Raw genomic sequence first — 13,525 nt, forward strand, 5'->3', positions numbered from 1 at the left:
TGTGGTCCTCTGAATTTTTCCAGTTCTGAAGACAAAAAGAAATGATAATTAATACAATTAACAATAATTTCAATAATAATAATTTCTAAAAATAACAGCAATCCTTAGTGGCTAAGCTAAAGTTAGCAAAGTGCTGTTTTGGATAGAGTGATACCATGTTCCTTCATCTTTTAAAGATGCTTATGCCAGGAAGAATAATAGTTTGTATTTGCTGAGTATCTTGATAGAGAATTCAAACTTTACTACCACGGAACAATCTATATATTTGGTATTAATGGCTCATCACTTTTATGTGTATAAATTGAAGGGAAATTAAAGAAAATTAAAGAAAGAAAACGCTTTTTCTTTCTTGATAGTATGCAAGAGTTTGGATGGTGTGCCATTCTCCTATTTAATTAAAAAATTTAATTAAGTAAAGTTTTAAAAATTGATGTGAAAACCTCAAAATAATACCTGTCATTAGAAGTACATGACTCCATATTTTGCATTGAACAAGCATGTGTGTATACACACACACGCACACAACTCTAGCCATCATCAATAACTAGGGCTGGTACATCTTTACAATTTTACTCAACTAATAAAATCCAAATGCCTCATTCTTACTTCATTTCTTCCATGTCAAAGAGATCCAATTTTAGATAAGTGAAATTAAGGCATAGGGAATAATTTCATTTGTTATTCCTTTTCTATCAGTATTTCTGTCACCTCAATCTCTGATGTTACCCTCACCCCTCCTCACACTATATCCTAATAGCAAATTAGTAGGGACAGTCTGATCACGTCCGTGCATGTAACAAGCCCCTGCATTTTTCCTCTGCGGTTATGGTTTGGAGAATGGACCAGGTAAGGGGAAAAGTGAGATATAAGAATATAGAAGCAGAGAGAAATACATAAATATGGGTTTAGGAAATTGTACGGAATGGAAGAAATAAAGACGAAGCTATATGGAAACCTAGAAGGATTAGATGTAGGGAAAATAGAGGAAAAAGTAAAAGAAGATTAAAATATGTAAATTTGTAAAAATTATTAGGGGGAAATTGTTTATTAATAAAGTTTTCTCATCTGCTATTCTTTATACTTAACATTTTTGACCTTGTCTGCAACAGAGATTGAAACATGAGTAATCTTCACTTCAGTGTGGCCTAAATAAAGAAAAGGAGCATTTGACAAATTCAAATGCATAATGCATCACAGAATAGTGCTAATATAAATTTTAGGAACCATAGACTCCCCTCTATCTTCTTTCCTATATATGTTCTTATATATGGAATATTAATCTCATATAGAAGATATTCAAATATGCAGCTAATATGCCATTAAAGAGATGTTATTATAGATAATAATTTTTATATTCAGCATACAGAGATGGTGAGATTAAGAAACAAATTTGTTCAGATTTGCACAGCTAGTAATTTGGAGACTGGGGATTGAAACTAAAAAAGACATGTTTTTCCAAGTTATTCCCTTAAAGGTGCAATATTTTGTACCAGCAATTTTATGGCAGAATATAATGCATTTCTTAAGAAAAAAAGATTAATGATATGAATTAATGTTCTTCCCGGGTATCTTCATCCTCAAACAGATAAAATAATTGTCTTTGTGAAATGCATAGCATTGTACATACACGGCCATGTTTATAAGGATGTTAAGGCAACTATTTACCACCTGTAAACCATACCTTGAAGGAGGAATGCACATTCACAAATAAATGATAAACATATAAAAACAAACAAAAGTTTCCAATAATTTCTAGAGAAGTTTACAGAAAGAAATTTGGATTCTAAGATGGTCTCAGAGAGAGATGAAGAAACGAGACAAGGTGTTCCTGGGAGATGAAACATCCTGAACAGAACCAAACTGAAAGGCACACACCTGGCTTCATTAGAAACAATAAACAGAGTGTTGCCGTTAGAACCATATGTTAATAATATAGACAGACATAACTGAAAAGAAATGACTATCACTTTTCCCTGGACATTACTCTCACATTGATATGCTTGTAGAGCAATCTGTCACAAAATATTCTATATTTATACAAATTTCCTCAATGGCAACCATTGTAGAAATCTAGAGTTTTATCATGTCAAATCATTCCAACTTCAAAAGTCATGCACGTCCACTGCCCACCAGGCACTGTAAAACTAATAAGCTATACATGATGAAGCCATTAGAAATTAGGCTTATGAATGCAACTTTGTTTACTTGCGTTAGGTATTATGAATATCAGAAAGTTTTTAAAATGAAAAACCATTTCCATTCTAAATTACCATCGCATTCCATTTGTCTTTTTTCATCATTTTCCCTAAATCAAAATTTTAAAAGTTGGAAAAAGAAAGGTTAATGCTTTGATGGTAAAAATAGAACAAACATGAGTTACAATAGGTACAACATGACATATGACCCTTTTTTTTTAAATATTAATGATTTTTATCTTTTTGAGTACTAAGGAAATCTGCCCAAAAAACCTTTAAAATATAAACATTTATCTTAAAAACAAAAAAACCTTTAATCTTTGATCAACACAGATTTATTCCATCAAAATCATTTGTGCTTGAACCAGGCACACTAACAACGCTCCAGCACTCTCTGAATGAATCTTACTCGAGGCCAAATCAGTGATGGTTTCTCTCACCTATGGTTTGATGAGCTATTTTATTGCAGTCAGAGTACTGTATTAAATTTCTCCTTTATTATAATTTATTATTTGTGTATAATTTATTTATTGAATCCTTGTCTTATTAGTATTACCCACAGTGCCATATAACATTAATGATTCTTAATCCCATGGAGCTTTTATGCTTTCTGTTCCCTGAAGGAAAATGTCTGAAGATTATGACAAATTGTCGGGAGAATATGAGATCCAGGACTATCATTTACCAAAATATTTATTTAAAATAAACAACCCTAAACTCTGTCTCCAGGGAAATCAGTATAGTAATTCAGCTTGACACAGTAGAGCTTTACTAATCTGAGTTAAAACTGAAAATCCTAACACGTGTACTTTGTTTACAAACAGCCAAATGTCTGCTTGTAGGTCAAATAAACTTCCTGTTTTCATTACATCCAAAGCACTCTACCAGGTTTGGGGTATGTTCGACCCTTCTTCCTTACATTTAAAAGAATAAGTAACAACTGAAAGTACTTCTCAGGTGGCCAGTTCCAATCCTACCTCCCAGTCTTCTATCTCATTCATGGGTAAAATATTGGGGAACTCTGAAACTCCTCACTCAACACTTGGGAAAAAAAATTTACTGGAATCTGGGGAGTCCTTTATATTTCTGACCATCCCCACAGAATACACTAGTGCCTTCGTCTTTCTGAAAATCCATCTCTCTCCCCATATCTTTTTCTCCAAAATTGTCAAGAACGGGAATGTGTTCAACAGGTTACCCGGCCACAGTTTCACAGATGCCGGCAGAAGGCATGGAACTCCTGAGTCAGAGACAGTAGATGTTTTGACTCAGGGCACAGCAGGTGCCATGAGCTCCACGTTTGCATCAGGTCCCCTTGCCTCCCCTTCCCCAGGAGGAGCAATGCAGAGACGGCCCACCTGCTTGTTGCAGACACATTCCGTGTCCCAGCTGAAAAACCCTGAGCTTAGGAAACCTCCACTATTTTAGAAAATTTACCCAACCTTGCCACATTGGGAGATATTATCTTAATAATCCTAATCAGAAAAACAACACGCTTTCTGCTCTTAATGGAAAAATTATTTCTGTCTTTCAAAACTGAAGAACACATATATAAAACACCTTTGTAAAAATAGTACAGAACAAGAGCTAATACAAGATGTGTGGAACCACCATGGAGAATTGCACCACCACCACCCTCCCCAGATCACGACTATTTGATATCACAAGTTGTTGCATGAAACGGGGCCTGAAGCAGGGGAATTTGGAATCAGTTTCTAAAGACAGTGCTCTGACCAAAAACGATAGAATATTATGAATCCATGGCATCCATCCAAAAGAAACTTGAGAAAAAGCTTACATGAAAAATGGCCTCTCTCAAACTGAATGTAGGGTATAGAGAGCAATATGATAAACACGTGGAAGACAAACACAACCCACGCTGTAATGAGGGAAAGCTATTTCCAGCCACACTGGGGATCTTAAAGAAGGAATATGACAAATTTGTGGCTTTAAGTTACTAGCTTGATTATAGACAGCAAACCATGGCATTTCACTGACTGTCCGAAAGGTATTTAATAATAATTTAGAAATTTATACTGAGAAATGCCTAGGAAATATATGTGACAAGAGACTTAGGATAATAGTCCAAAGAGAAACTAAATATAATTTTACATCTGGGTGAGTTTATTAATGTATTTCTAATGATTGTGGATTTAATGGAAAAACTCAAACCTTTGATGGAGGCTGTAAATTTTTTGTTCCATTTGGTGACTATAACTTGGACTCATGAGTGTTCATCCTAATTGAAGAATTGGCCAAAATACTTATTTTAATGAATAAAAAATAAGTCTAAAGATATAGGGTAATGGTGACATGAAACAGTTTTATCATATACAACTCAATTCCTTATCCCTTCACTGTGTAACTGGAGAAGACCCACAGGAAAATGCTTTCTCTGAAATATTGACATACTAATATACACAAGGGGGGTTGCTAACAGCTTTAAAAAGTATTGTAACCTCTGTTCTGAAATGAAGCCTTTCTGGAAATAAGCTCCCTGATTTTATTGGAGATGATGGATCATGGGAAGGCCAGAGGTTATGTCATAGCACCTAACTGATGATGGCAAGTTGGGTGTGGTTACTGATTGGTTAGTAGAGTTAAAGTGGTTTGCATAATACACTTTAGGAGTAACTAACCAAACTCCTGGGGACTAAAATAAACAGGAAGCCCATTAAGGTCCTAATTGGTCCATGTAATTGAAAGAACTCTAGGACAGTGAAAGAATCAACCACTATAATGAAGTTAGAGTTCCTGATCTAATTACAAATTTCAGTCATTTCCTGGAACCAGAACACACGAAGAATGTTTTTGAGGAAAGGTCACACTCATATTTAATACTTTAATTTTCCTTTAGTCTTCCTCAAAGCATATGTGGTCCTTTCCCAAGAAAACTGTCCAGTGAAGATTCAGAAATATGGACTTTTGCGGATCATTTGACTTAATTTCTGATCTAATTTTAATTACAATGACTATAGAATACCAGGGTGTTCACTCAAAATAGTGGAAGGTAATTGGGTTGGAAGAAGGTTTATTGAGAAATCGTCAAAATGTGCTAATTATTTCAGTGATTCTAGTCCATATGCAAAATTTTCCTGTGCACATATTTTAAAAATATATATTGAAAAAAGATACATTCAGGACTAAGTAGAAAACCCTGAAGTATCCTCCTCATTAACAAACAATAAATCTAAGGAATCATTATATCCTTAGTAATACTTCTGAGCTTAGTGCCACCATTGAAGACTCCCAAGAAGAAGATGCAGCAGTGATGATTTATTCACATACAAGTTCAACTCACACATTTGCCTCTCCTAACACAGATAAATCTTAGAAGATAACAGTGAACCCATAAGCTAAATTAGGTGATAACTTCAATTGCAACTGTCTTTTAAGTAGTGGCTCATGTATTTGAATAAATCAAAATAATTCTGACACTAAATATCCAGTTACTGATTTGGTGAAAGCACATTTATGGTTCAATAGATAACATCAGAAACATATCACATAGTTTGTCATAAAAATAGTCTACCTTCTGATTGCAGCCCTTTGCTATTCTTCACTTATTTCATGGCCCAGCAAACTATAGCCCATTAGTTGAATACAATCCAAGGACTATTTTTGCACAACCTTTCACCTAGGAATTATTTCTTTTTACATTTTTAAAAGATGGTTAGAGGAAAAAGGAGGAGGAAAAAGAAGAGGCAGAGACACATATGAGAGTATGATGATATGCTAATAGTCATTTTGAAAAGTTCTATCAAATATAGAATCAGAATGTCTAGGCAAAATAATTTCAGAAGACACGTTAGAGAGAACTCTGCAATTTTATTTTACAAGTAGACATATCCAAATTTTCCTTTTTCTATGATCACAGGTAGGCATCAATAGTGTGCTTCCTTAAAGATATTACTCATCGTTCTGTTCTAAAATAGATGGCATGTTAGCAAAAAGTGAAAAAGTGACCAGCTTTGAAAAGAAAGTTGAAATAAGAAATTTGAAAATTGATTGTCAGAAATCTTGCCATGTTTTTTGTTACTAAAAATTATATAGACACATTAAATAAAATATGCTCAACTATCCATTAGAAAACTTGGAAACAAAGTCATTTTAATAGTTTTTAAAATTTTTACAATTAAAAAATTTATGCGCTTTTAAAATAATTACAAAAATCAAAAATCAAGACAGCAAATTAACATCAGAGAAGATGGAATTATTACTATGATTTCCTCTTTATGTTGGTTCTGCATGTTACTATGAAGAATTAGTTTTGTGCTATGACAATCCTTATAAGTACTAGGTATAATAAACCTGGAATAAGACTTTCATATCATTTATCAAAAGAATTAAATCATATTTTAAAATTAAATTTCTTTATTAAATCATTCATATTAAAAATATGAATTAAATCATATTAGTTTAATTAAAATAAAACTAATATTTTTACCTTCAATAAAATTAAAAGTTATACCCTAAGTTGTATTAGAAATTAAATTGCTTCTTTTCTATAATTTCTCTTCTTAGTTTCTATCTTTATATTAAAATTTCAAAATATTTTACACTATAGTCAATTATATAATTTACAAATAAATAAATGTACACATACCATGAATATCTATATATTTTATTCATACATTTTTATAAACAACTGAAGATAAACACTTAGAAAAAGGAAAAATTCATAATTTTTGAAAGTATAGGGAGTTTAATGTTTGAAGATAAATTTTTTGTTCTAAGCAATTTTTTCTCAAGCTCTGTCATTATACTCTAAATGAATATTATCTTATTACATACCATAATTCCTAAGTTCATGATAGTATTAATTATTCTCCTTGGACTTCAAAGGATTTTTGAGAGCTTATTTTCAAGTGTGGAATACAAAATAAGCAAAATGTTTGAGATATGGCATGATGAGATTTTATTGTATCATAAAATTTAATTATCTCTCATTAGTGCTTATACACACAACATGTTTATAATGAATATGAATTTTTCCAACATTTAAACATTATTATTTCATATCACTTGCTATCAAATCTAATTCATTAATTGTTCTATTATAGACATTCTGAACCTGGCCCTAAATTTCCATTAAATGCCACATTGGAAACTTTATTGGTGAACGTGTTACCCTTACTCTTATTTCTTCATTCATTGGCTTCATTACTTCATTTATTTGTTCCTTATTAGCCACTAGGTTAGGTAAAGGCAATGTAGGAGTCTATAAGATGTAGATTCTATTACAGTAAACAAATACTGTTAATTACATGTGATATAATAAGCCTCATCCAGAGCTGACCACAAAAAAATAGAGGTTTGTGTATGGAGTGACTAACAATTGGCAACAAGAGCCTTCCACAGGAGGCTCTGTATTATTAACTTTAGCCAATAACAGAAGTTTTGCAAAGTAGCACAAAAGATTTGGGTAAAGGGCAGAATTCTATGTAAGAGAGAGCACGCGTTTTTTACCATATGCTCAATAATATGATAGGGTTGAATTATAGGACTGCTAGTTGGAAGAGATAAGAAACAATACTGGAAAGGCCAGATTATGAAAATATTTGAGGAGCTTGATATTATTTTGGAAGCAAGAGAAAATCATCAAAAATTTCTTAGCAGAATAGTGTCATGATCCATTTATGTTTTAGAAAGTATTCTTCACACCAATGTGGAGAATGAGTTATAGATCAAAGACTGGAAGGCTATTTCAGACAATTAACATACCTTGAGTCTAGCTTGTCTTACCATTTAGTGTGTATTAGTAAAATATGAAATTAGTTATTTTTTCTTTTTCAGTTTCAGAGATGAAAGACCAGGAATGAAATAAATAGGAACACAAAAAGAATTTTAAAGTCTAGCAGAGTTTCAGAATCAAAAGTTTTTATAATGCACCCTGCTGAAATTTACACAGTAAACCAGATTACTGATCATTTACTTTAAACGAATGAAAAATTACTTTAACTAATCATTTCCCTTGATAGCTTATGCCTAGAGTCTCTTTCTTTTGCATTTCCTGTTATCCATTTACAAACTATAGAACGGAAGGAGGAAAAGATGGTCTACATTCTAAGTAGTTAAACATGAATATGCTTCTGTGTTGTGAAAAGTTATTGATAATTATTTTTTAATACAAAGGGAAAAAGAGAAGTTATACTCTTTGATCTATATTAAATGATTAATAAATTTACCTACATATTAGACTTTTAAAAGAACCAAATAGACTTAAGAGTTCATATGTAAAGAATAAGTTATAGGCAAGCAAGATGAGGCAGAAAAAATTATATTAAATCAGCAGTGTTATATTCAGAAAGATAAAACAAATATTACACACAATTGCATTTGGCAGTAACCTAACATGCAGATAAAGGCCTTCAGAAGAAAATCTAAGATATTCTGGAAACAGAATTTTTGTCAAATTTCAAACAGTTTGAGTCTACTTAAGTTAGTTGTAAAGTTGAAAATTTTGAGCATATAAATTTAACTTAATGATGAAAAGAAAGATTCATGGGAAAATTAAATAACTTTAGTAGTAATATATTTTTCTAGTCTTTTCTTCTTTTTTTTTTTTTTGGCTTTTATACCTCCCATTCTTCCCTTCATCAGAAACCCATCAACTTTGCCATGTAGAACCATGCTTTCTAACCAGAGTACCAAAGGTTTCAAATAACATGAATGGATTTCATGTATTTAAGCATCTATAATGGTCAGAAACTTCATGTTAAGGGGGCTAAACTGAATAAGAAGGTAAAAAATGCATCTCATTTCTCCTAAGCTGCCCCTAACACCAACATCACTCTTTGAGTACAACCAGTGATCAAAGCAATGTTTTGTAATTTCTGCGACCATGTTTTAATTTTAAAAGGATCTGGGGCTGAGCACGGTGGCTCACATCTATAATCCTAGCACTCTGAGAGGCCAAGGCTTGTGGATTGCCTGAGTTCAGGAGTTCAAGAACAGACTGAGCAAGAGTGACACCCCATCTCTACTAAAAATAGAAAACCTTATCTGGATGGGAATTGTGGCAGGCACCTGTAGTCCCAGCTACTTGGGAGGCTGAGGAAAGAGGATCACTTGAGCCCAAGAGTTTAAGATTGCTGTGAGCTATGATGCCACAGCACTCAACTGAGGCTGACAAAGTGTGACAAGGAAGGATGGAAGAGAGGAAGAAGGAAGGAAGGAAGGAAGGAAGGAAGGAAGGAAGGAAGGAAGGAAGGAAGGAAGGAAGGAAGGAAGGAAGGAAATGAATCTGCATTGAATCCTATGTTGCTAACTCAACATAACTTATGACCTTAGTTGTCTCCTAAGTGCAGAGCCTAATATGGGAGTCCTTGTTCCAGAGTCCCTTCATAGTGTGGTTTTAATTTAAAGATTGTCAATGCCAACATCTTATGAAAATTTTGGAAATTGGAAGAGATTCAGAGGCTGTTATTCTCCAGAGGTGTTTGTGATCAGCTTGGAAAGCAAAGGTGACATCCATAGGAACTTCTCATTAATTGTATAAGAACTGTCTGTTTTCCTGCTAAGAGTATTGGTGAGGATTGTCCCAGAATTACTGAAAGTCACTGTCATTTCCCACTGACTATGTTTTTCTGAACCATTCTTTTCTGGCTTAAATCTGAAATCTCTAATGTTAATTTCCTCAATGTTCTCTCTGGTGCTCAAACTTTTGCTTCTTTAGTTCTTCAAAATAAAGTTTATTCTTAGAGCCTGCGACATAAAATGAGTAGAAGTTAATTTGGCCTGTAACAGGCCTCTAAAATGAACAAATAGTGAAGGAGTTTATTCATGTGTGTCCTTCCACTTTCCCTCTAGGTACCATTTCTAAGCCATCATTGCCTTGGAGTAGAGTCACCAAGATATAGTGGAATGACCCCTTCCAATTAATTCCCTTTCATCAGACACATATTTTTAAAGAATGTTATAGGAGGATAGAGGCCTTCAGAGACTGGCATCCAAGAATATGGAATGTAATCACAGTTCTCACTGATCAAAGTAAATGATTAAGTTATGTGAAGATGTTTCTCAGAGTCTTAAAGTATTGGAATAAGGGAGAGAAAGTTGGGTATAACAAATGGACATTAGATATTCTACTAAATCATATCATCAAAAGGAATGAACTATGGATGCAGGAAATAACATGAGTGAACCTCAAAAATACTGTGCTGAGCAAAATCAGCCAGGCATGCATTTCACACAGTGTGCTTTCTCCTATCAGAAAGTTCAGAAAATCTGAAATGAACATATGGTGAGTAAAAAAAAACCACTGACAAATGGAGGTGGGGTTGGGGTAGGAGAACAACTGGAAAGAGGAAAGGGGGACTATTTAGTGAGATGTAAATGTTCTCTATCTTTATTGTTACAGGAGTGTGAATAGTTGCCCAAATGCATTGTTTTAAAATGATTGTGTGCTATTGTATGTAAGATATACTTAATTAATTTGGTGAAAATTGACAAGTGGGATTGATTAGGAGACTTTTAATTTATAAATTATTTTAAATATATGGAAAGTTTCCCAAACCCAGCGGTATAAGTAAATTACACCTTGAATTTCTCTCATGGACTACTAATGCTAACAGGCTCAGAGACTGTAGAGTAAATACAAGCAATTAGACTTAATGCCTTAGTTCGTGCAACTCTCCAGGTGAAACCTATTCTGTACATCTAATTTATTTGCATATTTTATACCTTTGATTACAGCACTCTTGTAATAAGTGCTTTTTTATTCATCTTCCAAGGTATGTTGTATGGTGATTTCTCTTGGAAGGTTACTTTGATATTTAAAATTAAGATTTTCTACCACTTTTCTGTCATAGCATCTATTACATTACATACAATAATTTGAGGTTACATGTTGATCTCTGAAAGTTTCAACAAAGCCAAATACTTAAGACCAGATGCAAAGCTTAGTAATTAATGCACATATTGAAATAATTCATGTAACTATATCTAGCAAGGTTCACCTGCTCAAGGCATTTAGTGTGCAAAACTGTCATTTATGAAAAGAGATATTCCTAGGCAAAGACAGAATTTAACATTTTGGATTGAAGAAGGTAGTTAACTACTAGAAAGTAGAAATATGTACTCATAAGAGAAGAACATAGAGGGCTGCAGAGGACAGAGAGAGACTCTTAGTAAACTGAATAGGATATAAAAATACCCAAGAGGATTTGAACTAATATAACTGAAGACTGTGTTCAATTTTTGCATTCACATTCCAACAGCATGTTATTTATATCCAAACTTTGTGTCCTTGTCTTGACAATAACAAAATCTCTGAAGCATATCCTTGAGAGCTTCTTTTACCTGCTGGTTCCTTAGAGTGTAAATGAAGGGGTTGAGTAAAGGGGCAACAGAGGTATTGAGCATGGCTACTCCTTTAGTTAAGGTCACCCTTTCCTTTGCTGATGGTTTCATATACATACAGATACAACTCCCATAAGTAATAGAGACAACAACCATGTGTGAGGAACAAGTGGAAAAGGCCTTTGTTCGTTGCTGAACAGATGGGAATTTTAGAATGGTCTTGATGATGTATATGTAGGAGAGTACTATTAACAACAGTGTGATGACAAGTGTCAGCACAGCTAAGATAAAAGTCATCAATTCTATGAAATGTGTATCTGTGCAGGAGATCTGCAGAATGGGAGACGAGTCACATAAAAAGTGATCAATAGTTCTGGAAGCACAAAAATCCAGCTTAAGTCCCAAGACCAAAGGGGGAAAGATGATTAGGAATCCAGTTACCCAAGAGCTGAGGACAAGCTGGTAGCATACTTTGGGACTCATAATGATTGGATAATGCAGGGGTTTGCAGATAGCGACATAGCGGTCATAGGACATGGCAGCCAGAAGGTAAAATTCTGTAACTCCTAATAAAAAAAAAAAGAACAACTGAGTTGCACAACCACTATAGGAAATTGTTTTGTCTCCAGTCAGAATACTTATCAAGAATCGTGGAATGCAGGCTGTTGTGAATGAAATTTCTAAGAAGGAGAAATTCCGAAGGAAGAAATACATTGGAGTCTTGAGATTGGGATCCAGCAGAGTGAGAAGGATGATGATAAAGTTCCCCATCAGGCTCAAGATATAATTAAAAAACAGGAAAAGGAAAATCACAATTTGTAGCAGAGGGTCATCCGTCAGTCCAAGCAGAATGAACTCTATCTCCATTGATTGGTTCTTCATTTTTTTCTTTGTCTTTCCATATCTACAGAAAACAAAAACCAATGTCAAAGTAAGAAAAGGTATTGTTTTCATTCTCAGCTGCAGAAAGTTCCATATTCAAAAATTTACGTATGTTCAAATGTTTTACAAAGCAACTTCAAGTTCATCAAAATGTACTTGTCCTCCTGTTTATGGGAGCGCAGAGGTTCTTCTCTTGTCCAGAACTGAGGAATTCTTACTTGGCGTATCATAAGGAAGCTCATGAATTTGTTGAAATGAAATTTCTATAATTTGATTAGTGGCAATCCATGATCCAACTTTCAAACACTTTATCCAAATTGGTTGTTAAATATTCAATAATTTTTAATTTGTGAACTTAGCTAATACCTCAAGTAATTTGTTACACAAGACATTAATTCATTCCTTATCAGTTCTATTTCATATTTTAATTGCTTTTTCGCTTATTTTCCTTCAGTTTTTCTTATTCCATCTTACTATTTGTATACTTTTCAACTGCATTTAGATTAACAAGAAAATAAATAACTTTCCCATAAGCCATTAACAATGCCTCAATTCTATACGGTAGGAATCAAACAAACAAACAAACAAAAAATGACTAAAATTGGCCCTCATATATTTTATCTTCTTTTTTCTTCAATATACTTATAATTGTCTCAAATTTCTTTCTTGTACAAATATACTAAGATGCTAAGTCTTTTATTTTAAATACAGTATAAACTGATTTGAGTGCTAGTTGTAGTTCTTGTTACTGATATTGAAATTATATTCCATACTTACTGTTTATAATTTCTTTTAAAAATTATTTTATTTACACACACTAGGAAAAAAAGCTTCTTTATCTTGGCCAATTTTCAGAATTGCCAAACAATCATTATTCCAAAGAGCTTTCTTTACTTTTTTATTACTCTTTCTAATATATTAGCTATGATATTAAAAATTCCACACAAGTTGTGGAGAGCGGGCTGTGAGAAGGCAGGGCACCCACAGCCTGGGGAACATTCAGGGAGTGAACCCCAAACCGCTTCTCCTCAGTTCTCAAAACAGCCATATTCCTTTCTTCATGCTCCCTCCACCACAAGTCATACAGCTCTTTCTTTATCTAGTTAACTATGCAGAGATTCTTGTGAACTTTGCATTCTTACTTC

At 33.5% G+C, this 13,525-nt stretch overlaps 1 protein-coding gene across 1 annotated transcript; it reads right to left on the bottom strand.

Moving 5' to 3' along the window:
• Positions 1 to 11,420: 11,420 nt before the first annotated feature.
• On the bottom strand, positions 11,421 to 12,380 carry LOC128562276 (olfactory receptor 6C6-like). Its single transcript, XM_053557065.1, has one exon. It carries the CDS (start codon positions 12,378 to 12,380, stop codon positions 11,421 to 11,423), a length of 960 nt encoding a protein of 319 aa, XP_053413040.1.
• Between the last annotated feature and the right edge of the window lie 1,145 nt (positions 12,381 to 13,525).

This window comes from Nycticebus coucang, chromosome 12, assembly GCF_027406575.1.
Source record: "Nycticebus coucang isolate mNycCou1 chromosome 12, mNycCou1.pri, whole genome shotgun sequence".
Classification (NCBI taxonomy): Eukaryota; Metazoa; Chordata; class Mammalia; order Primates; family Lorisidae; genus Nycticebus; species Nycticebus coucang.

What these genes read in the sequence shown, in the direction of transcription:
- LOC128562276 (XM_053557065.1), bottom strand. Translation starts at nt 12,380, where the DNA reads ATGAAGAACCAATCAATGGAGATAGAGTTCATTCTGCTTGGACTGACG.